At 37.3% G+C, this 27,411-nt stretch overlaps 1 protein-coding gene across 1 annotated transcript; it reads left to right on the forward strand.

Annotated features, from left to right (window-relative positions):
• Window positions 1-4: 4 nt before the first annotated feature.
• AASDHPPT (aminoadipate-semialdehyde dehydrogenase-phosphopantetheinyl transferase) lies at window positions 5-27,411 on the forward strand. Its single transcript, XM_087721158.1, has 7 exons — window positions 5-85; window positions 2,475-2,681; window positions 6,375-6,600; window positions 14,872-14,993; window positions 16,768-16,929; window positions 18,043-18,120; window positions 24,425-27,411. Exons 2-7 carry the CDS (start codon window positions 2,538-2,540, stop codon window positions 24,575-24,577), a joined length of 885 nt encoding a protein of 294 aa, XP_087577284.1. The 5' UTR covers window positions 5-85; window positions 2,475-2,537; the 3' UTR covers window positions 24,578-27,411.

Genomic DNA, 27,411 nt, shown 5'->3' on the forward strand with positions numbered 1-27,411 from the left:
CTATGCCTCGATTGGCTGCCTCATTTTATGTTTCCGCCCTCTCCGGCTTCTGGTTCAACATCATTTAGAAAAGCAGGGGCTGATGGTAAGCAGTGCTAGTGCGTGATATTTCTATTCTGTCCTTTGCGTGCATTCCCCCCCCCCCTCACATTAGTTGCCTTGCAAGTAAGCCTGGTTGTGATTGGGGGGATCTCCTCTGATTCACTCTGAGCAGTCCAATGATTGGTTGGGAAGAAAACCTCATTACCCCCTGAGACTGGAGATTCTCAGTCATCCAGATCATGGTTGTCCCAAAGATGGGTTTTTTTTCCAAGAGGCAACTGAACTTTCTGGGGTTTTCTTTGAGGACGTTTCGCTTCTCATCCAAGAAGCTTCTTCAGCTTTGACTGAAGAATTCAGTCTGAACTCTGAATCAAGAACTCTGATTCCCCACCATCTAGTCAGAGCTGAAGAAGCTTCTTGGATGAAAAGCGAAACGTCTTCAAAGAAAAAAAAAAGAAACTCCAGTTGCCTCTTGGGGGGGAAAAAAAAGACCTTTGGGATTACCCGCTTAGGCGTGGAAGACTTGTTATCCCCTCCCCGCTTCCAAAATCAATCATCCTTGTGCCTGCCCCATGAAGCACATGGTCAAGTCACTTTTCTAGTATAGCTTTTATTGTCATTGTACTTCATGTATACAACGAAATTGGTTTTAGCCTCACTGGTGTATTCCATGACAAAAAATACAAACAACATAAATAGTATAAAGAATATTCCCTATGCAAGTAGTTAGGAAGAAAGAAAAAGAAAGAGAAAGAAAGAAAGAAAGAAAGAAAGAAAGAAAGAAAGAAAGAAAGAAAGAAAGAAAGAAAGAAAGACCAATCATACATTTCTGCGTGTCTGTGGAATGATTGCAGTTGTGTTGCAAGAGTCTGGAACCCAAGGATAGAAACTATTTTTAAACCTATTTGTATTATCAACCTATTATTTTTTAAAATCATCATCTTCATCTTCATTTAATGACCCCATAATCCTTTGCAGGGTGGACTCTAGGCAACTGAAGGGAGTTTGCAGAATGTGTTAATGGCCGAATGCCCTTCCTGACGCCATTGCAGAGAATTGTACAGCAGATATATTCCCATTGTGCCCAGAGAGAGAAATACCTGCCTCTACCTAGGATCGAACTCACTTTTCATGTCACTTTTCTAAATAATGCTAGGAACAAATGAGAAGAATCCCTTTAAGGCTCGGACCAGTACTGACATCTTGTCCTCGAAGGGTCTATTCTGTAGGCACATTTCCCACTTAGTGTTATCTACTTGGCTGTTTCATCATACCAGGGGTGTCCATACTTGGCGACTTGTGAACTTCAACTCCCATAATTCCTTAGCTGGCCATGCTGGGGAATTTTGGGATGTGAAGTCCACAAGTCTTAAAATTGTCAAGTTTTGGAGACTCCTACTTTATATCAACATGTGTTTCTTTCCCCTATGTACGGTGAGGGGCAAATGACAGGAGTTTTGTCATTTGTTAACTAATGTGGTTACTTTGTACTTTAATTTGATTTATTTTCTCTCTTTTAAAACGATGTTCAGGTTTGTTAACATTACTAAACTGATAAAACAAGCTAGAGATTAGCTCCAGATAAGAAAAAGTTTGTTAGTACAAATTGAGGTCTGGTTGATCTTTTTTATTAATTCCAGACAACCCTTTTCCTTACAATTACGCCTCTTCTTATGTCAGACCTTATTTTAATGAATATGTGTGACATTATGGGATGGGAATGTATAACATGTTTGACAACGTATGACTGCCTATTCAAAGGGGAGGTTACTTATATCCTGTTCAATTAACTTTCCTCTTGCATTTTCTTTGTTGTGTTAACTATAAAAAGGAGGAAAATATGGCGCTTGAGAGAACGCATTTTATCAGGGTACCCTAATAAACTGATTTTAAATGATCTTCTGACTCAGTTTCTTATTGGGAAGGTAAACTAAGGCCTAGGGCCAAATTTCTCTTTCATCAGTGACTGTTTATTATAGCGTGCAGTCCTTTATTTCAGAAAGCTCCTTTGGATTTATTTATTTTTAGTTTTGCTCTTGAGTTTTCCCTTTTAAAGCAAAATTATAAACATAAAATGATTTTTTAAAAAAAGTTATGAACCCTTTCAGATTTGCCCATTTCTCAGATTTCTTCATTTCCCCCCCAAGCAAATATAGTCACTTATATACTCCTTTATTGCAGTTGTACTCTTCTGACACTTTAAAATTCATCGAGTAATAATTTATATGCCTTTAAACGTCTTTTAAAATACTTTGCGAACTAGAGAATATGTAGGTAAATTTATTGTTGTAGCCACAGGTTTGCATATGTGATAACCCTAGGACGGAGGATGGAATAAATCAGTGATTGTTGTGCCCTCCAAATTGAAGTCTTTCAAACCAGAGCCAGCAACTTCAAACGTTTGATCAACTTTGCTTATATTTTTCCCCCAGGTGATTGGAATATGTATGTTTGACAGCATCACTTTTTAGGGTGTGTCCTTGGAGCGCCTCACCATGGAAAGTATACGCTGGGCATTTTCATACCGCACCTGGGCCCCTTGCTGTGAGGAATGGTTGTTAGCCATGCGCCTTGTGCAGCCTGAAGAGAAAAAGCGCATTGAACAGTTCGTCTTTGGTCGGGATGCCAAAGCTGCTATGGTATGCTCTAATTCACCCTTTGAAACATTCTGTTTGCTTTGGAATTTTTAGAAAGGACAAGTGCATTAAACCTGTATGATTTAATGCCCATCATTCAGGGCTATAGTGGATATATAGCAGTAGTGTTCCTCTTGCTGCATGAGAGGGACAACTAGAAATGTTATGTCAACTCTTGTATGAGATCATCTGGTACCTTTCCCCAGATTTCCTCTGGCCAGTACATAACATCTACTAGTTTTTAGTAACATCTAATAGTTTAGTAACAAGAACAAAAAACAAGTCTTTTTATAAAAGGCTGAAATTATGTTATAGAGGTGACACTGAAGTTCTGGAAATAACATACAAGTGCATTATGTGTTAGGGATGTTACCCTTACTGGGATTTGAACCTGGGCTATATTACATCCTAGGCAAACTTCTTAGCCATTAGGCCACAGGCTCTTATCCGTTATCAGCGAAGCCAGGGTGAAAGGTATCTATTAGATTTTTTAATCTAATGGCTAAGAAGTTTGCCTAGGATGTAATATAGCCCAGGTTCAAATCCCAGTAAGGGTATGGCTAGCTGATGAGAGCTAAATAGCTTGAAATAGATCTATACTAGTCTCCCTTTATTTATTTATCAGCACAAATAAACACACACACACACACACACACACACACACACACACACACACACACACACACACACACACACACACACACACATATATATATATATATATATATATATATATATATATATATATATATATATATATATGTTATATTTATGCTGATAAATAAATAAATAAATATAACAAATGTAACAAAAAGGCAACAGTAAAAAATATTGGGTTTCTGTCTGGATGGTCTCTTGTGACGAGCCGAAGACAGAGAGTGGAAGTGTGACCTTCCTCCCATATTTGGACATACCAGGGGTTGTGACTTTAAATATATATATATATACATACATACACACACACACACACACACACACACACACACACATATATATATATATATATATATATATATACATATACACATACACATACATACACACACACACATATACACATATATATATTGATAGATATAATGTATCTGTCACTTTAAATGCTCAAGTGAGATGCGATTGGATGCTGTTGCTTTAATCAGCCATAAGAGGGAGTAGGGACTACTACTAGTTGTTCCTAGTTGTTCCTGTAAGTTCTCCATGCTTGTTATTGGTGTTGAATACTGTATATTGGATGGTGGCTACTCTATATGTTAGTTACCTGTCTACATGGTGAATCGTGAGTTGAGCATCTGTAAACCAATGTGTTGTATCATAGACTGTGTATATAATTCAAGACTACTTATTGCTTGTTTTGGAGAATGTTTATCCTACTTTATTTTTGTTAATGCAAGTAAAGTTACCCTTGTTTTAACTTCGGTGGCTGTGATTGATAGTGTGACTATTCAGTGGCACATTCCTTGCTACCTTCTGCTACTCAACTCTAGTCTCCAAAAGGAGATATACTTAACATTATGTATCAATATATTTAATTCCATTATAGTAGGAAATGTAGAAGCCAATAATTCAATACTGTACATAATCTGATTTTAAAATTCACTTTGATGTTATAGAGAAGTATGTGTCTGGGTACATACCATAATTAGATTTTTCAGCGTAACAAAAGTCATGACAAAATAAGCATTTATATACATATTTATCTTGATTACATGTTGAATCATTATGAACATGTTGATTTCAATCAGTTAAATTGAAGAAAAGTGAAATGTTTCAAATTCCATTGATGTCTTAGTTCCTACTTTTACTGTTTTATTTTTTTAAAATAAGTGTTCTGATAGTATGAGATTCCTAAAAACATTGATATCTTGTGGGGACAATCTTTGTTAGGATTTTTAACTCTCTTAGGGTTTTTCTCTCTGAAAACAGTCTTCAAGAGAATTAAACCTGCTTTCTATGCCTCAATGAATTTGAAATGCGAAAAGATAAATAGGAAAAAAATTGCATTGTGTCTTATAACTAAACTAGAGCACCTGTATACATATTACCATATTTTCCCCAAAATAAGACAGGGCCTTTTTTTTCATTTGAACCCCGAAATAAGCGCTTGGCCTTATTTTCGGGGAGGTCTTATTATTTTTGAGGTGCAGGAGGCAGCGAGTGTGGTTACCTCTTGGCTGCTGCTGTGTTGAAATATTTTCAGGGAGGACTTATTTTTGGGGAGGGCTTATTTTAACACATGCGCTCAAAAGCCCGATTGGGCTTATTATCCAGGTGGTCTTATTTTTAGGGAAACACGGTATCAATTTCCTTTAAAAGATAGACCTTTATTTTTCTTAAAATATACTATTCATCTGTTTGTTATTTATTACTAGGTCATCCTCTTGAGACTGGCAAATCAATCATTAAATGGTCATTAAGTAAAACCACAGCTATGCTTATGATCTTACTTAAGCTTTCCTTCGCTTTACAGGCTTGTAAAAACCATAAATATAAGGATTGAATATAAAGTTATTTTTTCATCACCATCATAACCATGAACAATTGTTAAATGAATTAGGTTCTAAATGAAGATGAATATGTATCTCAATCATCTGAACATTTCTTTTAAAAAATATTAAAATTGACAGACAATTACTTCAATAAAGAATCCAAAATGGGTTTAGTTTCAATAATTTATAAAATATTACTCAATATTGAAATGAGCTTTAATATTTAATAAGAAATATGAAAAAAACAGTTTTCGGAATATTTTAAAGAATTGAATATGGTACAAACTGACTACAAATTCTTTAGAAATCCGTTTCATCACAAATCAAAGAATTGTCAATGGGAAATCATTCTAAATACTGTAGTATTCTAGACAAATTGTCCCATATTAGTAAAAAAGGCTCTTCAGATTATTGGAGGGATTTCAGATTCATTTTCATTTATGTCATAAAAATAAGAAAATAAGTTGATTTACTGCTCTGGAAATTAGAACTCAGCAGTTGCACCAGAAAACATTTTTGTTCCATCAAATGAGATAAAACAGCAAAAATTGTTGGCAGGTGATTTTATGATGACAACTTGTCAAACTATAATCAGATTTTTTTTAAAATTATACTGTTTACATGTAAGGGCAGGTATATTGCATTATTTGGGAAAATAACATTTTTCGTAATCAGAAATCAAGCAAAATTAGAATCATCTGCTGATAACTGTATCAATTTTATAAATATAAACACTGCCAATGAATATAAAACATGGGAAATGTGTGAAAAAAATCTATCAAAAGATTTAATTTTAGTGTGGAGCTAGTACGTATAATGGATTCATATCTTTCAGAATTAAATACTGTATTTTTAAGTCTCAAGTATTGCTTAAAACGTAAAGTTCAAGTCTCGACTTTGCCTTGAAACTTTCTCTTGTTCTCTCAGCGTTGCCTACTTCATAAGATGATTTTGTCAATAAGTGTAGAACAATTTCTTTTTAAATTCTTTGAAGAAGTACAGAGGTTTTAAGAAAACATTGTAGTTGCATCTGAATCCGTTCATATTGCTTTTTTTTTTAAAAAAGGTAATCGAATTGTCTTTTACTCCATAAGAGTGGAGTCTGAATGTTTTTCAAGCAAATAATATTGTAATACATTTTTTTTTACTCACATGGAACAATTTACATGTTGTGAGTTTTTTTGTTTATTTTATTTATTTTATTTTGCAGGCTGGCCGCCTGATGATAAGAAAATTGATTGCGGAAAGGCTGAAGATTCCTTGGAACAAAATACAGTTACAAAGGACTTCACAAGGCAAACCTGTCCTTGTAAACGCATTAAGCAGCACCCAGTCCAATTTCAGCTTTAATGTTTCTCATCAAGGAAATTACACTGTACTGGCAGCTGAACCTGATTGTCAGGTTGGCATTGATATCATGAAGACTACAATGCCAGGTAATGGGACATGATACATCTACGTCCAGGTGTGGGCTGCTACTGGTTCACCTGGGTTCAGGAGAGCCCATACCTAATGTTATGGCTGGTTTGGAGAACCTCCAAATCCCACCCTGGCTGATCCCTCCCGCCCTGCCCCTCCTGCCCCGCCCAGGAGTCCCCACGTGGCCCATTTTGGATGCGAGGTAAGTACAGGGCAGTGGTGGGATACGACCAGTACACCCCGGTACGGGCGTACCGGTGGCTGCTGGGAGCACCAGGTACTGTTCTGGTAGGGCCCACCCACCCATCCGCCCTCCTTACCTGTATTTGAGCCGATCGGGGCTTTCGCGCATACGCACATAGTGTATGACGCCTGCATGATGCTCCGCCGAGCAATTGGAGCATTGTGGATGGTCAGTGTGTGCATGCACACACAGCGTGTGCTGCGTGCATGCACGTGGTGGACGCCTGGCCCCGTTGCAGTGTACCGGTTGCATGGGTTCCGGAACCCACCACTGGTGCAGGGTCTGCTCAGAGGCTCGAGAAGGGGGGAAAATGGACCTCCCGGAAATTTAGGAAGGCCAGAAACGGGCCTATTTTTAGGGCCTCCAGAGCATGGGGGAAGCGGTTTTCATCCTCCCAGAGGCTCGAAGAAAGCCTCTGGAGCCTGGGGAAGGCGAAAATGGCCCCTCCACCATGGTGCAGGAAGCAGACTGGGCCACGCCCTCCCATGGCCACACCCACCCAGCAACCGGTCAGAGAACCCATTGCTGAAATTTTTGAATCCCACCCTGTCTATGTCCTAACCTAAGACGGTTCTTTGCCTGCTTTATATGACTTAAATTACAACATTCCAATTTTAAAAGTGATTATTGGTTATTGATTCTCTTTTCACTTGATTGCACATTATTAGAACTGTTTAGATCTTATGGTTAGGACAGGCAAATGGTCTCTGAAATTACAGAAGCAAACCCGGTATATAATTCAAAAGTACAAGGTCACCTGCATTAAAATTCTTCCACAGCCATGAAGCCTACTTGAGTTGTTTGCAGGGATTGTTGTTAAGGGAGAATTGCATTGGCTACTTTTTGAAGGAAAAATAATAGATGAATTTGTAGGTGGCAAGACAGAAATTTTACAACATTGTTTCCAAATAACTTGGCAATATAGCTTTCATTGTTTCAGTCATACTGTCAGGTGTTGAAAATCATAGCTGACACATCTAAAGAACGAAAGCCTGACTGATAAATAACAGTATCTGTGGTGGCAGATGTCATCATAAGGAAAACCACATGGTGGTGTAGTTGTTCTACCAAATACTCCTGATCTGGTGAAGAGAATATGATTTCAAAATGTAGTAGTGCATATATGCACGATCCTGATTTTAGTACCAGACTCCTTAATACTTATGGTGTAGACTCAAGCAAATGTGTTCAATTTCATTTTTGTTCTATAAGGAGGAATGAGTAACAGTCTTTAAAGCACAATTTTCAGAGATTCAGATGAGAAAACTGGAGTTCCCAGATTCTCAAGAGACTGATTCTCTATATAGAATATAGTCAGTGCTATAATATAGAATAATATGGTTGGATATGTCTGTTGTGTAGGTTTTTTCCTTTAGAAATGAAGCCACTTGATTACTTGTCTTTTTGAATTTTTTTCCTGGTAATTCTATCTAATCCTGGTATCAACAGTTTCTATTTACCTACTTTTTTTTTTTTTTTTGCAAAATCCTGCTTATTGTCAACAATCTTTAGTATAGTATGTTGTAGATTCCCACTAAATGCATTCTTTTGGATAAGAGATAGGAGGGGTGCATATGTAAAATAAGTTATGAATTCTGCCAAAATATTTTCCATACTGCAAAGCTTCCATTAGTTAAAGCTAATTTATGTATAAGAAATCAGTAGCAATGTAAACCCAAATAGCATTAATTTTAACAACAAACAAAACATTGTTCAGTCATCCAGTTGTGACTGCCAATTAATGCAGGAAGAAGCATCGCTTAACTCCACTTTAACTCTAAATGGAATATCTTCATTAATCAATGCAGTCCCTATCCCACCTGGTTTTAAAATCTGAATGCGGCAGTGCAAAATTTTCATGTCTGTTTTTTACAGTGGTTACATCTGGAAACAGATCAGTTGGTGCTTAAACAGCTTTTTTCCCCTCCCAATAAGAATTCAAGAGAAATTTATGGCTTTCCATAGTGAGAAAGTTCTTGTCCTAAGGCCTAACATTTAAAAGATGCAGCATACAAAGAAGTGATCAAAAAGAAGGGTGAAAAGGTCTTCTTAATTTAAGGTGGGATGGTGCAGTGGCCCTTTCTCATCTAAACAAATAGTTTTGTATGGGAAGATTTGGACTGTCTGATCTGATACTGTTTATTGCTTTAAAAGCCATAAGAATGATCATATTCAACAACAGCAGACTCCTTTTTCAGTTCAACAATCTGCTTTTTACTGTGGTCCATAAGATGACTCTGGAAAGCACACCAAAAGCGTCCTTTTTAGTTACAGTTAAATAATTAATATCTCAGAATCTGGTGTCAGCTTGTCCCAAGTGGAAGTAGATAATCCAGTGTCCCCTAGATCTCGACTATTGTTCCTTCAATACTATGCAGGCCCTTGGGCCTTGTTTGCCTAAGCTGACTGAACAATTCTTAAGCACTATTTAAGTCTCCATAATTTCATGAAAATTACAATTATGCCTTGCCCCTTTGTGTCTGACGATATCAATGAGGTGTTGTGGCCCAGAAGGAGCCATTTGAGCTGCCGATGGACTTCGATGAGTCGGCTATGGAAGATGTGGAGGACCCTGGGCAGCGTTCTGACTCAGAGCAGGGACCAGAGAGGCTGGTTGGCTACCAGGAGGCGCCTGAGGCATGAGCAGTGGGGAAGATCACAGGGAGTTTGTCCCTGATGCCAGGCAACGGAGGGTGGAGAAATGGAGGCAGCAGTTACAGAGACAGACTCATAAGAGATAATCAAGCTCAGGTGGTTGTGGCTTGGCCCCTCCCAAGAGAGTATATAAGAAGAGACTTTGGGAGGAGTCCTCTTGCAGTACTAATCTGGAGAACTCCTTGTCTGGTCTGCCTTGTGTTCCCGTGTCTGTTGGAGTCTAGGTTGCTGCCAACGTCTTGCCAGTGAGTCGGGTCTGGGCTTTCAGCCAACAGGATTATAACTGCTGTGACTAAAGAGTTGCAAATAGCTAAGCCTGTGTCTGCGTTCATTACCGGACGGAGGGGGGCCAGAACATATAAGAATGTGAAAAATGGCCTCTTTTGAATCTGGACCATTCTGAGTGATCCAGAAATGGTCTGACCTCAAAAGGGGCCCATTTTGGAAGTGATACAACCTTGGAATGGAATCAAACACTTGGAACAGTATTTGATATTGATCTTTCATTTGGACCTTTCTTACTTCTGGAGATTTGATATTGTCAAATACTGAAACAGGAACAGTATTTGATACTGAATATGAAATATCAGATTTGATATTCAGTATCACCTCAAGCTTTTCCAATACTTTCCATGCTAAAATAATAATTATTCAAAAAGACTAATTTGCATAAACGTCTACATAATATATATTGCTATTCTGATTAACATGCTATAAATTGATGTCTGTGGAAAACTGATAATATGGAAAATCTTTCTGTATCAAGGAGGATGAATAGGTATAGTTTTATTATTTTCATGCTGGTCTCTTATCTTATCATTGACTGAAGAGTTTGCTTTGTCCCATATTGATAGAATTAAAATACATTACTAAAAGTAAATTGGTTCTATTTCAAGGTGGGTTGTTGTTGTTATTTGCATCGTTTTTTAAAATTTCCTTTTGCAGTATTTTCCTAGCCAAATGTTTCACAGATATACAGTCCAGAATAGTGTACCCTTGTGTCTGGTGAAAATGGGAGGGGGGAAGGCTTATTTATATTGGTTTATGGAAATTATTGCATTTGAATTATTTTACATGAGTGGGAGTGCATACAAAATTACATTTTTGGAACCGTGAAGTATAACATGATTGAAGGCTTTGAACTAGTGCTCAATTTTCTGATAGTACTGAATTGTGCTCCATATTTTATGTCTGCCATTGTAACTTAAAAGTGATGAACTGTTATCACACAAAGTCAAAGTAATGGTTTTGGGATACTGCGCTTTTGGCTCTTGGAGAACGCAGTGAAGAACACATTGGATATGGTGTTGATTTTCTTGCTTAAATTATTGCTGTGGGATTGCCTGTAAAACTATGGGATTGTAGAATAGGCAATTTTAACTCAACTTAGCAAACAATCTACACCATTGCAATTCCCAGGTGTTACTCAAAACACCTTCATTTTTCACATCTTTGGTCCAAAGGTCATTTGGCCAGCGGGATTAGAGCTCTAATTTCTAAATCTGTATCCCTCTAACCAGTGGTGGGATTCATTTTTTTTTACTACCTGTTCTGTGGGTGTGACTTGGTGGGCGTGGCATGGCTTGGTGGGTGTGACAGGGGAAGGATACTGTAAAATCTCCATTCCCTCCCCACTCCAGGGGGAAGTTACTGCAAAAATCCCCATTTCCTCCCGATCAACTGGGACTCGGGAGGCAGAGAATAAATGGGGGCGGGGCCAATCAGAGGTGGCATTTACCGGTTCTCCAAATTACTCAAAATTTCCACTGCTGGTTCTCCAGAACTGGTCAGAACCTGCTGAATACCAACTCTGGACCATGACCTGGATGACTGAGAATCTCTACAGACTTTTAGCTATACAATTTGGGATGAACACCCTTGGAATGGTGTGGGAGTAGGAATGGATTTCCAGAGGGAAAAATTGGAAGACTACAGGAATCAAGAGCACCACTCAGATGACCCCTGAGGACACAGATAGACCTTATCAAATGCCTCACTTAGCAACAGAAAATTTGGCCCGAATAAAGGAGAATATTTGCTGAATACTACCTCTGCCTCTAACCATTATTTCATTGGATAAGAACCTTATTCATAATAAACAGGATTGTTATTGGCAAGGTTTCCATATGTGAAGAAGCTGTGGCTTTCAAAGATTAACTGAGATAGTTTTATTTTTAAGATGGAAATGAAGTTCAAGAAAGGAGGTCTTGAGTTCTGACTTGATTTGCAAACAATAATATTGCAGAGGAGAAAACAGCTAATCCTGAACTCCAGTGATAATAAATTATGACAGAGCACCATCAGAATATGTCTTAATTGGAAATCCTGTGCCGTAGGGAGGCATGGCTTTATCCAAACTTAAAGGCTTTCTAAGTGCTTAAAAAAAAGAAAACAATATCAACATTTTTGGTTTCTTAGATTTACCATATTTTTCAGAGTATAAGATACACCTTTCCCCCCCAAAAAAGAGGGTGAAAATCTGGGTGCTGAATACAGCACTTTTGGCCCCCTGAAACCCTGCCCCCTTTGCAAAAACGGTCGTGAATAGCCTCTAGGAGGCTTCCAGAGTGCTGGAAGCTTCCTAAAGGGCCATTTTTGCTTGTTTTTGCCCCCCCCCCCAGGAGCACTCTGGAAGCCCCCTAAAGGCTACACATGCCCCCTTTCTTGGAAAAAAAACCGGGCCCATTTTTGCAAAAAAACAGGCCATTTCTGGGAGGTCTGCAGAGTGCAAAAACTTTTTTTAAAAAATTTGCCTCTTCAAAATCTTGGTGCGTCTTATACTCTGGAGCATCTTATATTCAGAAAAACACAGTATTTCTAGAAAGTATCTCTGAAACTCCATTTTTCCTTGAAGAATTACAAATGGTCACATTCAAGAACAAGTTTAAGTTTTATGACCCAGCAGGGTTGGTTTTTTTTTAATAAAAAAAACTATTTCTAATGGGGCAATATGATTAATGAATTTTAAGTTGCTAATAAGAAGTTTTGCAACATGAACACTGACAAAAATAAAAGATAATGTTTCCAAATGCTATTTTATTAATAGGAATATCCCAACTCTGTTTTTTTAATCCAAAGGTATCTCTTAGGTTTTAAAACTTAAGAAATTAAAATATGAATTTTATGCTCTCTTTAATAATTTCTCTGCTTAACTTTGTGCAATCCTCAATAACATTCTGTTCTCCAGAACGTCCTTCCTTCTAAATCTTCTTTCTGGAAATCACTGATTTTGTCACTCTGTTTATAGAAGGCTCAGGGCATGGGGCAGATAGAAGTGGTATAAATAGAGAAAGAATCATGACATTCTCTAAATTCTACTCAGCAATTGATTGCAGTAATCAGCAACTTTGTCTTTCTGTACATTTACTTCTCCAATTAATTTAGAGTCAAAGTGGTAATGTTTTTCTCTATTTAAACTTATTTTTTGAAAATAAAAAATGTATTTTAGTTTAAATACAGTTTAAATAGTTTAAATATACTAAAAACAATATGTGCCTTGAGTGCCCTGTGGGCAGAAAGGTTAACTTGCGATAGAAGAAGGAAATAACTTTGAGACGGTATTATATACCGTAATTCCCTGAGTAGAATTAATACAAGTTTTTGTCCCATTAATCCACAAATGCTAATTTGGCTCTCTGCAATTGGATTGACACTACATACTCTCAGAAATCTAGTACATGAAGATTTGGGTGAAACCGTGCCAGGAAATTCTTAAGATGTTAATTACCTGTTTTTATTTGCCAGCAAAAAAAGAAGAAGAAAGAGAAATGGTAATGGTAGCAAACACCGTAATAATAGTAGTTTTAACTCACCAAACGACTAAAACATTGACTTTCTGAAAGAAAGAAAAAAAAAAAAGTTTCATTAGAAATTGCCATGTTCCTCTTCATTTTAACTATCATTATGTGGCATCAGAATAACAACAAAAAACATAACCAGGAGGTTTTCAGGATAGTTATTTAGACAACAAGTCTGCTGTTAATTTCACTATATTTTCATCCTTATAAATTCCAGCTTGAAATCCATAAAGATTAATCTGATGTATTTTGGTGATTTATCCAGTGAACTGATCATCTGTTTTCATTTAATTCTTTGCTGCCCCAATAACCGCCACCTTTTGCCATTTACCTCAACTGTGAAAAACGATGTTTCTTTAAATTGATTCTGCTGTTATACTGAGAATTCTCTGATGTATTTCTATAGAGTTGTATTACTATTGGCTTTTCTATTAACTTTATTTTAAATCTTTGTCTTCGAAATTCTTTCCCTCCTCCTGGCCACAAGAGAATCTAAAGATTCAACTGGAAATCTAAATATAAATAAAATTCTGTTTTCTATAGGTATTGCCACCAGTTATAACAATCAGTTATATACCTTTATTTTTAATTCATAAAAATATACCTTTATTTTTAATTCATAAAAATATACCTTTATTTTTAATTCATAAATATACCTTTTTAATTCATAAAAATAAAAAGCATAATTTATGTGGGCCCATTTCATGATTTTTTTTAATTTCTTTTTTAAAAAATAAACCTTCATTTTCCTCATTCTTCTCAGCAGGGATGATCTCTCATTTGGAGATTTCTTACTTCTGAAGATCTTTATTTCCCCTTTGTGTAGCATGTTGGCGATATTGATATTGCTAGGTCCGGAACACTTTTTTTCTCCCAAAAAACCTCCACCCTCCAAAAATTCCTAAATTTATCTTAAATGTAATGATTTGCCAAAAAGAAAACCATTCAACCTTGTAAAAAACATAAACAAAATAGAATATCTAATTTTTGGCAGCAGATGTGAATGGTACCTTTGGGGAAGCTACCTATGGGCTGTAATTCTTAATAAAAGATTTCAAACTTATCAGTAGGTGCGTGTGTATTCTAAATGTTAAATATCCCAGTTTCCATCAATATAATTGCCATGGGCTTGTGTACCTGAGAAAGATTCATAAGACTGTAATTGTCTGAAACCCTAAATACTCACTCTCTATTTGTACTGTTGAAGGTAAACAGCTTAGATCGGAAGATATGCTAAGCTACAGTTTCTTGATTTTGTTATATTGTACTATATTAATTTATTGGATTGTTTTTGTTAATTATTATTGTTTTAAATGTGGTCTTTTATTCTGTAAGCGGCCTTGAGTCACCATAGACAAATAGGCAGCAATATAAATTCAGTAAATAAATAAATTTTAAAAAAACTATCTCGGTTAACACAGCAAATTATGCCATAAAGTAAGAATTAAAAAATCTCAACATCTTAAGTTCATATACATTATACTAATAGGCTTCATGTAGGCTTGACAATGCAGTGAATGATTGCCGCTAGTGCTAATTTCAATGTTTGTTACCAGTTCCGTTTTACTGTTTTCTTTTGTTTTTAATTTCAGGAAGCGGTTCAATTCCTGATTTCTTTCAGCTTATGAAACGGCAGTTCACAGAAGAAGAATGGCGAGTTATCAAGTCCATGAAGAATGAATGGCTTCAGTTGGATATGTTTCATAGGCATTGGGTAATAATATTTATTATTTATAGTCAATTAATACAGTCCCTGTTCAAGTATATAAGCATTCTGTCAGGGTTCCAAATAGCATCCAAAAGTAAATCAGAGTCCATGGCAAAGTATTGCTCAAAGTTTCAATTTATTAAGAGAGCCATATTGGCACATCTGGGAAAACCCGAATCTGGAAGCTTCCCGGTTTTCCCCACCCAGTTGAAAGTTCAAGATCTTGCCCCCACACCAATAAGTCCATCACATGGTCCAATCTTCCACTACCATGCTGGCAGTTCCACACATCCAGTTCTGGTCAGGTGCAAAAGTACAAAGACAAAGGATGACCTTGGCTTTCTAGAAAGAATTTTGTTATGACTACATAGCATCTAACTCCATACAATCCCCCCTCCCATTTTCCCACAATAGAAAAATGCATAGAATAATAGAAAGTGTGGCAGGCCAAAGATCCAACAGAAAAGATGGCTGCAGGCCTGACACATTCATTATTTTGACAACATTGTTTGAATGTGCAATGTCTATTTTGAAAACTTCCTGGAAGAATTCTACAGCAATCCAGAAGACTAGAATTTATCATTTTTTTCAAAAAAGTAATTCTGGCTTTCCCAGTTGTATATTGGTCTTTCTTCAAAGAGTTTAGGAGATGTATACTAAAATATTGTTTTCTAAATATTGTTTTCTATTGTTTTCACACTTTTATTTACAATTTAGGTTGTAGAAGAGTGATTCACCCAATGATCTCAGATTCTTACAAATTTAATTTCCAAACGTTTGACCCATGAAACCAACAATATCTTAACACTCACTACTTAGGAATAGGTAGTATATTATATTTTATTACTGGTTTCTTCATTATGCTAATGGACCTGAATTTCTAGCATGTCTTGGTAATTCTTCGACAACTATTTGAGAACTAATTTGGCCAGCTGGAATGAAGATAAATTAGACTATATCCTCTACCTCTTAAGAAAAAATATATTTGCAAAGGGGTAAATGAACCTTTCCATTCATAAAAAAATAATAGCTGTTCAGATCTTCCATTCCTTTTCCGCCCTAATTTTTTTCTTTTATCTCTTTTCTATTAGACTGTGAATCTCTTCACATTAATTATCTTACCTTTCAGTACCTGTACAATGCTTAGAACATATTAAGCATTATCGTCTGGATTTTTTTAAAAAAATAATAATTTCTTTGATGCCATTGGAAGTTTTTAAAAAGTTGTATTGTGCCTGGGAAAGACAATTGAGCAGTGGCATAGCCCTTTCATTCCTGCCGCTGCCCATCCTTAGAATGTTGCCTGTGCTCACAGGAATTAAGCTCCTTCAAAGCTTCCATTGGCCTGATTTATAACAGAGACTAGCAGTATACCGAAAGAATAGAAAGAATAGAGGAATAGAAGGAATAGGAAAAAAACGTGAAAGGGGTGGGCAGCAATAAAGAACATGAATGCTAGAAAATGAAATCTAGTTCAAGACTTGAAAAAAAAACCATGAAATTTTAGTCCAACACATTCAAAGACCATCCAGCTTTGATGGATTCACAAGTGGAAAGTGTCAGGAGCAGCAGTAGTAGTTCCCATTTAATAATTAAAGCTGTTCTTCAACTAATTTCAAAATTGTGTACATATTATTACTAAATAAATGTATAAAGAGAAGGAATCGTGTCTTGTATGGCTGGTTTAGAGGGGTAATTAATGCCTAGAAATGATTCAGAATGATTTACAAACCTGTACTATATACCCAATAACCTCTTGTGTTTGAATGTCAAACTTTAGGCATTAAAAGAGAGCTTTGTGAAAGCCATTGGTGTTGGAATAGGATTTGACCTTCAAAGGATAGAGTTTAATGTGTCCCCAGTGGAGCTGGAAGAAGGAAAAACATACAATGAAACTATTGTACTTTTGGATGGTGAAGAAGAAAAGGAGTGGACGTTTGAGGTATGATTTTAATTTACACGCTATTCCCTAGATCCATTATATATATTTAACTGAAACATAATAGGTTTGCATTGAAATAAATGATACTGTCTCTAGCATTATTAGTGACTATCTCCCCATCAGCTAAAATCCTTCCTCCTCTCTCACTTTCTGCTATAACTTTAGCAGCAGCATATTTTTAGCCTCAGCTATAAATGACTGAGTCTGAAGTATGAAATTGCCATCTGACTTTTGTCCAATAACTTTTGGCATGCTGATGTAATGATAGGGGTTGAAGAATGGGCTTTCCTAATGAAATGTAGCATTTTCCCAAGACAAACAAAAATAAATAACTGCCGCAATTCCTATTACTCATCTCCAATTGAAGCATCTTTTAAGGTTTTAATTTCTGTAATCTGCATGAGATTATGAAAGTAACTCCAGAGTCAGTAGATTTTTTTAAAATGAAATAATGTGGAAATCATTGCAAAATGCCCTTTTAACTCCTAGGTGATGGGATTCAGTTCCTGTTTTGAAACATGAAATTTAAAGATGAAACAAACAAATGTCATCTTGTATTTTAAATAATGATCCAAAAGGAAATTGGACTGCATCTTTACCATCCATACTGTTCTTTGACTGGTGGACCATGTCATCAGAATCACCAAGTCTTGTTGTTTTACTTATTCAATGAGAAAAGAGGAAAAGTGCAAACAAGCATTTACAGTAGTTGAGAAAGTTTAGCTTAGGCTGTAATGTCGCCAACCTTCCTGGTGGAATGGAACAACTCGTTATGGCCAACTCACTGTGGCCAACATGTCGCAGGACAATTCCCTGTGGGGTAATTCAAGAAAGTTCAATTAATGTTGATGGAACTGTGGTCAATAGTAATAAAATAAAGAGAGCTAATCCAGAAATATCAGAATAATTTTGATGAAGACATGGTCACTAATAATAAAAGTAACTGAATGAAACAATTAATACAACATTGAGTTATTCTGCAGTGAGTTGGCCATAACAAGTTATCCCATGGTAAATTGGCTATGGTGAGTTGGGCATGGCAAGTTGTCCTACACCCCTTTCTGAAGCATGTAAATTATGCCCAATCTTACTTCTGTTTTATTTGTTACTCAGGAGACCCGGTTAGATGATGGCCACCATATTGCAGTTGCTCTTGGAAAATCAGGAGAATTTGGAAAGTACCACTCTGGGGTAAATTATTCTGCAAATTATCCTTAATTTTTTTTTAATTGTATTTGAAATTAATATTGACTGAAATTTGATATTTTCTGCTATATGAGGGAATGTGTGTTTCTGTGGTGGTGAGGTTTCGGTTTTCGTTGTCAGCTGAAATTTTAAAATTTTGCTCCGGTTAAATATCTGTTGATCATGTTGTGCTTGAGCTTGCTTTACCCCACAAAAAGGTTGCTGTACTACAATTAACAAATATTTCACTTTGTTTGTTTGTACATTAAGACCAATATTTGAACAAAAAGAGTTTTACAATATGTCAAATATTTAAAAAAATACACAGAAATGCCTAAAATAATAGCATAAGGGAGGTACCAAGTAGTTCTATAAGGCATAGCAATCTTTAGCAATTCAGCAACCTCACTGGGGGAAAATGAAATTTGATCAACTGGAGAAAAATAGCCTGCTGAGAGATACAATTAAGATTTCTAACAATTGGCAAGTCCCAACAATTCAATCTGATTGAAATAGAGTTCTCTTTTAGGTTATGGGCCTAGAAGACTCCTGGGACCAAAAATGAGCTGCGGGGGGCTCACCCCCCTGCGTTCCCCCCATGCATGCACATGCATCTCCCACATGCGCGACAGAGACCCGAAAATAAGCTGGCCAGCGGGAGGTGCACGCCCATGTGCAGTGGAGCTGAGCTGGGGCAACAGCTCACATACCTGCAGAGAGGGCTCTGCATGCCACCTGTGGCACGGATTCCATAGGTTCACCATCATGGCCCTAAAGAGATACAGACTAATTCCAGCCAATTTATTTATCTCAAAATACATCTTTAATATTTAAATAAAATGACCATTTAAAAGTCATGCCAAATTCTTCAGCAATATTTATCCTCATATAAACTTGAGGATTCTATCTTGAACTATGTTTTCCTACAAATATTCTTTGAGCACCTATCCATCATTTATATTTCCCTGAATCTTTGCTAAAGCCTTAGTTTAAAAAAGTGTTAGCTTTTGGCAGCTGTTATCAACTGATACAGAGCTGAATTTTATTTATTCATTTCTCTATCTATTTATCCAATTTCTATTTGGCTGCCCGTTTCACAAAAAGTGACTCCGGAGAGGTTCCAACTTTTAGATTTTACATACAAATTAAGTATTTTATCAGCAATTTCATATGTTGGATTTTTTAAAAACAAGAATAAATTAGTTCTGGCTATGTTTCCTTTTCTATTATTAATCTCATGAATTTCTTATTTTTTTTTGTACATCTTTTCTGTGCCCTGAGTAACATTACTTATCTTGAAAGAGAATAACATGATGAATGTCTGTGTGTACGAATTTTTGCTCTCGTTATTTTAAAAACCTGCATTTTTAATACGGAGACAGACAACTGTAGTCCTTCTGCTTCCTACAGCTCCGTATTTGCAATCTCCCTCCAGTACATGGAGTTTCTTCAGTTGAAGCTCAGAAACAAATTACTTTTAGCACTGCAGTTTTTTCCCCTTGTTTTTCACATGAAAGTGGAAATGGGAGCAGCCTCTTTGAGGAAAACCAATTCCATTACATCCCTTAAAACCTCCCAAACTCCCCAAACCAGATGGAAAATCTGCCAATTTGGTGGCACAACTTTCAGCTGATTTGGGGGCTTTGAGGGAAATGGGAACTTATCAAGGGCTCCCACTACCATTCTTTTCCTTTACAAAGAGGTGGAGGGGGAGGAACCATGGGAAAGAAAGGCTGAATTGTTATATCATTCCTTCTGCTGCTGTGCCATTGCTTTAAACAACCATGGGGACACTATTTATACATATGGACATCACCAGATGGAGTTATGCAGAAATCAAAACGAATACATTATTGGTAGAAAGAGGTGGAAGAACTCACAGAAGGGAACTGTGGAACAGATTATGGTCTACTTACGTGCAAGTTCCAAGTTAAGCTAAGGAGAAAAAGAAAGCCAGCTGGTTTCTAAAATATGATCCTGCGCATGTACACAACAGGAGTTCATCAGGATTTGGTTCTTGTGATCTACCCAGAGTAGCTTAAAATGGATGGCTATATAAATCATCATCTTCTTTTAAAGACCCCGTAATCCCTTGTGGGGTGGAGTCTTGGGCAACAGAATTGAGCTGAGCATTTACTGGCCAGATGCCCTTCCTGTTGCCAGTGCAGAGATTGTTTCAGAAAATATATTCTCAGCTGCGAACTTGACATTCCATGGTGGGATTTCTGAAGAAAATGCTTTTGAGTTTGCAGGTCTCATTTCATTGTCCAGGTGCAGTGAATGGGACCAGGCAGAAATACCTTAAGGTTGTCCAATTATCATCATCATCATCATCATCATCATCATCATCATCATCATCATCATCATCATCTTTTAATGACTCCATAATCCCTTGTGGGGTGGAATCTGGGCAATTGAATGGATCAGAGAGATTACTGGCCAGATGCCCTTCCTGTCACCAATGCAGAGTTATATTCAGCAGAAATATTCTCGTCATGCCCTGAGAGAGAGATATCTGCCTCTACCTAGGATCAAACTCACAGCCTCCTGATTGTGAGGTGAGAGATCCATCTCTAGGTCACTGCGCCACTCTGGATGGCTATATAAATCAAACAAACAAATAAATAAATTTGCTCTGAAGTCCTGAATTGCTCTGATACTATGGAAGAATGTTGTCCAGCTTCCCAGAAAGGAGGGAGTGCATGTCAGAGGAGCAAAAACAACACCCTGTTTAGATGTTTTGTGTAGGAGAGACTTAAGATGGTCCTCCTTCATATTTCCCAGAGTATGGGTTTAATGGTGCAAATTAATCTATTTTAATGGCAAGATTTATGCCTACAGAAAAGGTGCAATAAAGGAAACTGCCTCAGAAGAGTCTTCAATGTGTTTTTCTTCGTTTTGGGAGCCTGACAGGGCAACCAAAGGAACTGCGGAGGGAAATCAAAGAAATTATTAAAAATGAATACACAAAGAAACTGCCAAAGACCAAGAAACAAAAGGGAATCAAATGTCAAGTGACAGAATAGACGGTGGAAATATGCCAAGAAGAAAAGCCAAAAAGGCCAAAGATCTTGGGAACAAACGTGACAAATGATTTCAGAGAGCTGCAAAGAAGCAGTATTACAACAAATCTGCAAATACATCAAGGTTGGTAACAGAGGAAAAACAAAGATAGTTTTCCAAAAGGTCTTTAAGCTAGGAAGGAGGTTCCAGTCTCAAACTGGTAAGCTGAAAAGATGCCCATCGATAGATAATAACTGAATCAAAGAAAAATGAAAGGAATGTGTTGAAATTCCACAGAGTAAATTTACAATAACAACATCTACAATACCATAGAAGATACTCCCTACTTACAAAAACTAGATGATTAAGTTAGATAAGTCTTCTAGTCATTACCAAGTTGGAAGCTACCAAAAAAAAATGATACAATATCTACAGAACGGTGGCGAGCAATAGAAGAGAAATCAGTAAAGGTTTTAATCACAAGCTTGGATAATGACTCAGTGGCCAGTTGATTAGAAGAGGTCAGTCTACATTCCAGTACTAAAGAAAAGGTAACAGAGTATGCAAACTATCATACAATATCCTTAATTTTACATGATAGCAAAATAACCTTTTAGAAAAGGCCAAAGAACACAAGGCATAATTCTCTGGATAATTGAGAAAGCCAAAAATAACAAAAACAGTATGTGCTTTGTTGACTATAGAAAAGACTTTGATTGTGTGGCTTATGAGCAATGCACTTAGAAAATGAGAAGCTCAGAACATTTCTTTATTCTTATGCAAAACCTATATTACAAACAGGAAGTCACATTATGGACCACACATGATGGACTAATGGAGAAGACTGTATCTAGGTTGGCAAAGGAGTAAGATAGGGTCTCCCCCTAACTATTATTTATTCAAATTACATGCAGCATATACATTGAGGGAACTGAACTGAACTGGGAGAAGATTGATGTAATTTAAAAGTCGGAAGAAGAAAATAATATGGTATAATATCAGTGGTGGGAGTCAAATAATTTAACAACCAGTTCTCTGCCCTAATGACTAGCTGGGGAGGCATAGCCAGGTGAGCATGTGACTGGGTGGGTGTGACCAACTCTACATCATTCATTACACTCAGCTCCGCCTCCCGGTCACTTTCCCTTTCCCCAGGCCTTGGGCCTATACGCAACACCTCCAGAAATGAAAGGGTTAACCAACTGTCAGTATCCTAGTGCAAATCCCCCCCCCCATTGAAAGGATGGGGAGAGACCAGCAAAGCATTCTGCTCCCATCACCAAGGAACTTAAGGCATTGGAGGCTGAGCTTATTAAAAAGCAATATATTGTGTCATAGCAGCCAACATTTCACACCTGAGGTGGCAGAGGCAATAAATCCCATTGACTCCTCAGAATCAATTTACAATTAAAGCCCATTTGCACCCGAAAAAATAATAAATAAATAGCAGAAGGAGAAGGATTGGCAATATTTCTGTGCAGGCAATTCTGGAAGAGACTAAGCTAAAGCTGGATTAACCCCTTCCTTCCCTCCTTCCTTCCCTCCCTCCCTCCCTCCCTCCTTCCTTCCTTCCTTTTTTGGCCTTTCTTTGGCTGTTTTCTGGGCTGTTTTTCACCTGAAAAACAGCCAAAAACAACCTTAAAAAAACCAGTTGAAAAACAGCCCCCAAACAGGCAGGGGCGTGGCCAGCCAGTGGTAGAATTAGCCAGTTCACCGAACTGGGCAGAATTTTAACAATCAGTTCTCCTGAACTGGTCTGAACTGGCTGAATCCCAACCCTGCAATATAGCTCAAAATGCAAAGCATGTGTAAGTTCAAGGTCTACAATGAACAACTGGGACTAAAATAAAGAAGACCAAACCAATAATTACAAATGTAGCGAGCTTTAGAACTAAAAATTAAGATATTGAAGAGATAGGTAGTTGCTACCTTTTAGGATCACCAATCAACAGTAAAAAAAGTAATATATATATACCACAGCATAGTACACAGTAGAGCAGCCACGAAGATTGCTGATCAAAGATAAGAATTGTGCAAAGCATGGTATTCCCTGTGGCACTTTACAGAAGCAAAAGTTGGATTTTGAAGAACCAGGATAGAAAGAGTATTGACACTTTTGAACCTTGGGATCTGAAAAGACTTTAAAAATATCATGGATAGCCAAGCAAACAAATGGATAGTTGAACTCATCGACTCAGAGTTCTCACTCAGGGTACACATTACCAGGCTCAAATGATCACACTTCAGAAACGTTAAGGGGGAAATCTAGCTCTCGGTGGAAGTTCATACAGTTGAAAAAAGTGAAAGGAAAGAGAAGAGGATGACCAGCAGCAGAATGTATTGACTCAGCTATAGCAGTTACTGGAAAACCTGAAGGACCAGGTGGGGGAACAGATCTACCTGGAAGAAATCCATGTAGTTATTAAGAATCAATACAGTCTTGATAGAACATAATCAACTGGCTGTTATTGCCAGCTTCATATAACATCATCCGCAAGCTTCTAAGCACCGCAGAAAATAAGTTACAGCCCCTGATTTAAGGGAAGAAAAAAAAAGTTCCCAGCCCTATTTATTTGCTTCTTGGCATTTATTTTCTGAATGCTTGTGATCCATTTTTTTCTCATTTGGAGAATATTTCCATTTCTTTAAAGGAGTACTATTTTTATAATCGTTTTCTTGACAGTGTTCATTAATCATAATAAATTCTTGGACTAGGATGGCACCTTTCTTGATCTCTGATGCACATTCTAACTCAATTACTATCAGTGTGTTGATGACTAATCCCCAAGTAATGTAAGAGACATTTGACTTCTTGATTTTCCATTTAACTTCTTCTTTTAACAGGCTTTTCACAGCACTGAAGTCAGATGTAAGTGCTTTGGAATTCTTGAGCAATTTCCAGTCTACTTATAAATTAAACTTGGTAGCACTACGATCACTATTTCTAGTGAGATGAGCATGTACATCTCGGATTTTTTAGGTTCTGTATCAAATTTGAACATACTGGTTGACCAGAGGTGGTTTTCAAATCCCGGAGCTACCAATTTGCTCATGGTCGCGCACATGCACCACTTTTGCGCATTTGCAGAAGTGTCCAGGTGGGTGGGCAGAGCCTCTTGCCACCGCCAGTACCGGTTCGACCAATCCGGGAGCAATCCACCTCCGTGGTTGACCTGAAAATTATTTCCCCCCCCCCCCCCTTGGTCTTTCACGTATGTGAAAAAAAAAGTTATATTTTTTAGGACGAATAATCCCAGCCTTGTTTTCTCAAATAGACAAATCTTAATCTATTTTTCTCTTCTTTTAGGTGATTCCCTGCAATAAGCCTGCATTTGCAATACTGACTTTCAATGATTTAGTTGCCTCTGCTATTCCTCTTACATCAGAAGACCCTGCTTGCTGGGAAAATTTTTGTTCTAGGCAGGAAATGCCAACACGACAGAGTTGCAGTCCAAGATGAGAAAAGCTGGATTTACTGAAAAAAGAAATTGAAAGCCTTCAGAGGCTGCAAATTGTTATTTTACAATCTCATAAATTGCCAAAATGTTTAGCAAAAATTGGGTTGGGGGTGAGATTGGGTGCCAATAAGGAAGAGGAGGAAAGACTAGAGAATCGCTAAACTATTTTTTAATTTTGTCCCTGCCTTACTTGCAATAATAGTGCTGCAGGATATCATATTTATCCTGATGCTATTGTATCTTTCAACAGGTTCTGCCATCTCTTTTTTATTTAGTAAGAGAGGGAATTAGGTAGCATTTTAGTGTATTGTAACTCTCTTGTAGTTTCTCCCTTAGAGAATACAGATTAACACAATGCAATGGGAACTTGGAGTTCTAGCCCAAAAGCCTGCTCTAGTAGGAGGTCCTATACCAGGGGTGTCATACTCAAGCCCCAGGGGCCAGATCCAGCCCACGGGGTGCTTAGATCTGGCCTGCACTTTGCAGATGATCTAGCATTTATCATAGAGGAACCCCTAGAAACTGGACTAAAACTATTGGAAGATATACACCAATTCAGTAAAGTGGCAGGGCTTAAAATAAATAAAGAGAAAACTAAAATATTAAGAATTTAACTAAAAGACAAAATGAAGAACTGGAGGACAAATTGGGAATTTTGGGGGCTAAGAAAATTAAATATTTGGGAATATGGCTACTGGCAAAATGTATTACAATAAAAGAAGATAATTACAACAAACTGCTACGACAGATACAAAAAGATTTGGATAATTGGACTGAACTACAGATATCACTAATTGGCAGAATCTCAACAATCAAAATGAATATACTACCCAAATTACTCTATCTTTTTCAAACAATACCGATTAAATTAGAGAATTTTTTTTTCCTAACAAGTAAATAAAATGGTATCCAAATTTATCGGGTGAAATTTATCTGTGTATTAAATACAAACTTCTACAAGATAGTAGAAACAAAGGGGGGGTTGGGCTCCCAGATTGGGAGCTTTATTATCAGGTGGCAGCCCTAACATGGCTAAAGGACTGGATCCAACTAAAAGATAAAAGAATCCTTATGCTAGAAGGATAGGATCTCCAACTAGGCTGGCACGGCTTCCTCTGGGAGGGAAAGAATAAATTTCATTCCTACTTTCAGAGACATATAGTAATGGATGCCCTGCTTAGGGTCTGGGGGAAAAAACACTACCTGAAAATCCCAATCTGGTTATCAACAATGGAGTCAATGACATATCCAAATACTATAGATCTCAGTTAAATGGTAAGATATGTAGAGCTCTTAGATGAAAAAGGAGAACTAAAATCAGTACAAGATCTGAAAGCACAGGGAGTAAATATGGAATGGTGGTCCTACCTACAAATTAAAACAAGATTTAAAAAAGATCGGGAACAATACGGAATATATGAGAAACAAATGGAATTAGATAAAATATTACTGGGAACAGGAGGAAAAGTGATCACTAGATTATATAATTTTCTTTTAAAATATAAAATGGAGGAAGAGACGGTAAAGGAGACAATGATTAGCTGGGGAAGAAATTTTGGCCATAATATAGAGTTAGAAAAATGGGATAAATTATGGGAAAGAAGATGGCAGTAGCTTACAAAGAAAAGCTCTATAAAATGTTTTATAAATGGCATTTGCCTCCAGCGAGATTGGCCAGAATGTACTCAAATTTATCCACCAAATGTTGGAGATGCAGCCACAAGCCTGGAACATTCTATCACATGTGGTGGACATGCCCCATCCCAAGGAAGTACTGGTGCAAAATCCGGAAATAGTTGGAAGAAATTACTGAGCGAAAAATAGAACTCAGACCAGAAGCATTCTTATTAGAATTATTAGATCAAAAAATGGACAAGCAATCTCAATACATAATCATACACATGCTCACTGCAGCCAGGATTGCTTTCGCACAAAACTGAGAAAAAATCAATATACCCTCAGATGAAACTGCAATCCGGAAAATACTCGAATGCGCAGAAATGGATAAAATGACAATAGAACTAAAAGAAAGAGAAGAATCGGACATCTATAAAGTATGGAATAAATAGCAATAGCAATAGCAGTAGACTTATATACCGCTTCATAGGGCTTTCAGCCCTCTCTAAGCGGTTTACAGAGAGTCAGCATATTGCCCCCAACAATCTGGGTCCTCATTTTACCCACCTCGGAAGGATGGAAGGCTGAGTCAACCCTGAGCCGGTGAGATTTGAACCGCTGAACTGCTGATCTAGCAGTAGCCTGCAGTGCTGCATTTAACCACTGCGCCACCTCGGCTCTTGATACCCCTGCCCTATACCATTTTGGACAAATGGTTGTCCGGTCTTTTCTTAAAACTTCCATGATGAGCACTCACAACTTCTGGAGGTAAGCCATTCCACTGATTAAGTGTTCTCACTGTTAGAAAATTTCTCCCTAGTTCTAGATTGGATTTTCCCTTGATAAGGACAGAACAAGAAGTAACAGATGGAAACTTAAGTACTTTAGAGAATGTTTAGAGAATATTTGACAGATCTTCAAATATTGAAGGCTACTACCATGTCATTCTAGAACTTTTCTTTGTTAGGTTAGACATACCCAATTTCTGTAACCATTCAACATAACATAATTTTCGGAGTATAAGACGCACTGGAGTATAAGATGCACCAAGGTTTTTGAAGAGGCAAATAAAAAAAAAGTTTTTGCACTCTGCAAACCTCCCAAAAATGGCCTGTTTTTCACAGAAACGGGCCCATTTCCTCCCCCCAAAAAAGGCATGAATAGCCTTTAGGGGGCTTGCAGAGTGCTCCTGGGGGGTGCCCCCCCAAAATGACCAAAA

This window comes from Thamnophis sirtalis, unplaced genomic scaffold, assembly GCF_051295495.1.
Source record: "Thamnophis sirtalis isolate CommonGarterSnake01/CBP01778 unplaced genomic scaffold, rThaSir2_p1.2 scaffold_8, whole genome shotgun sequence".
NCBI classification, from domain to species: domain Eukaryota; kingdom Metazoa; phylum Chordata; class Lepidosauria; order Squamata; family Natricidae; genus Thamnophis; species Thamnophis sirtalis.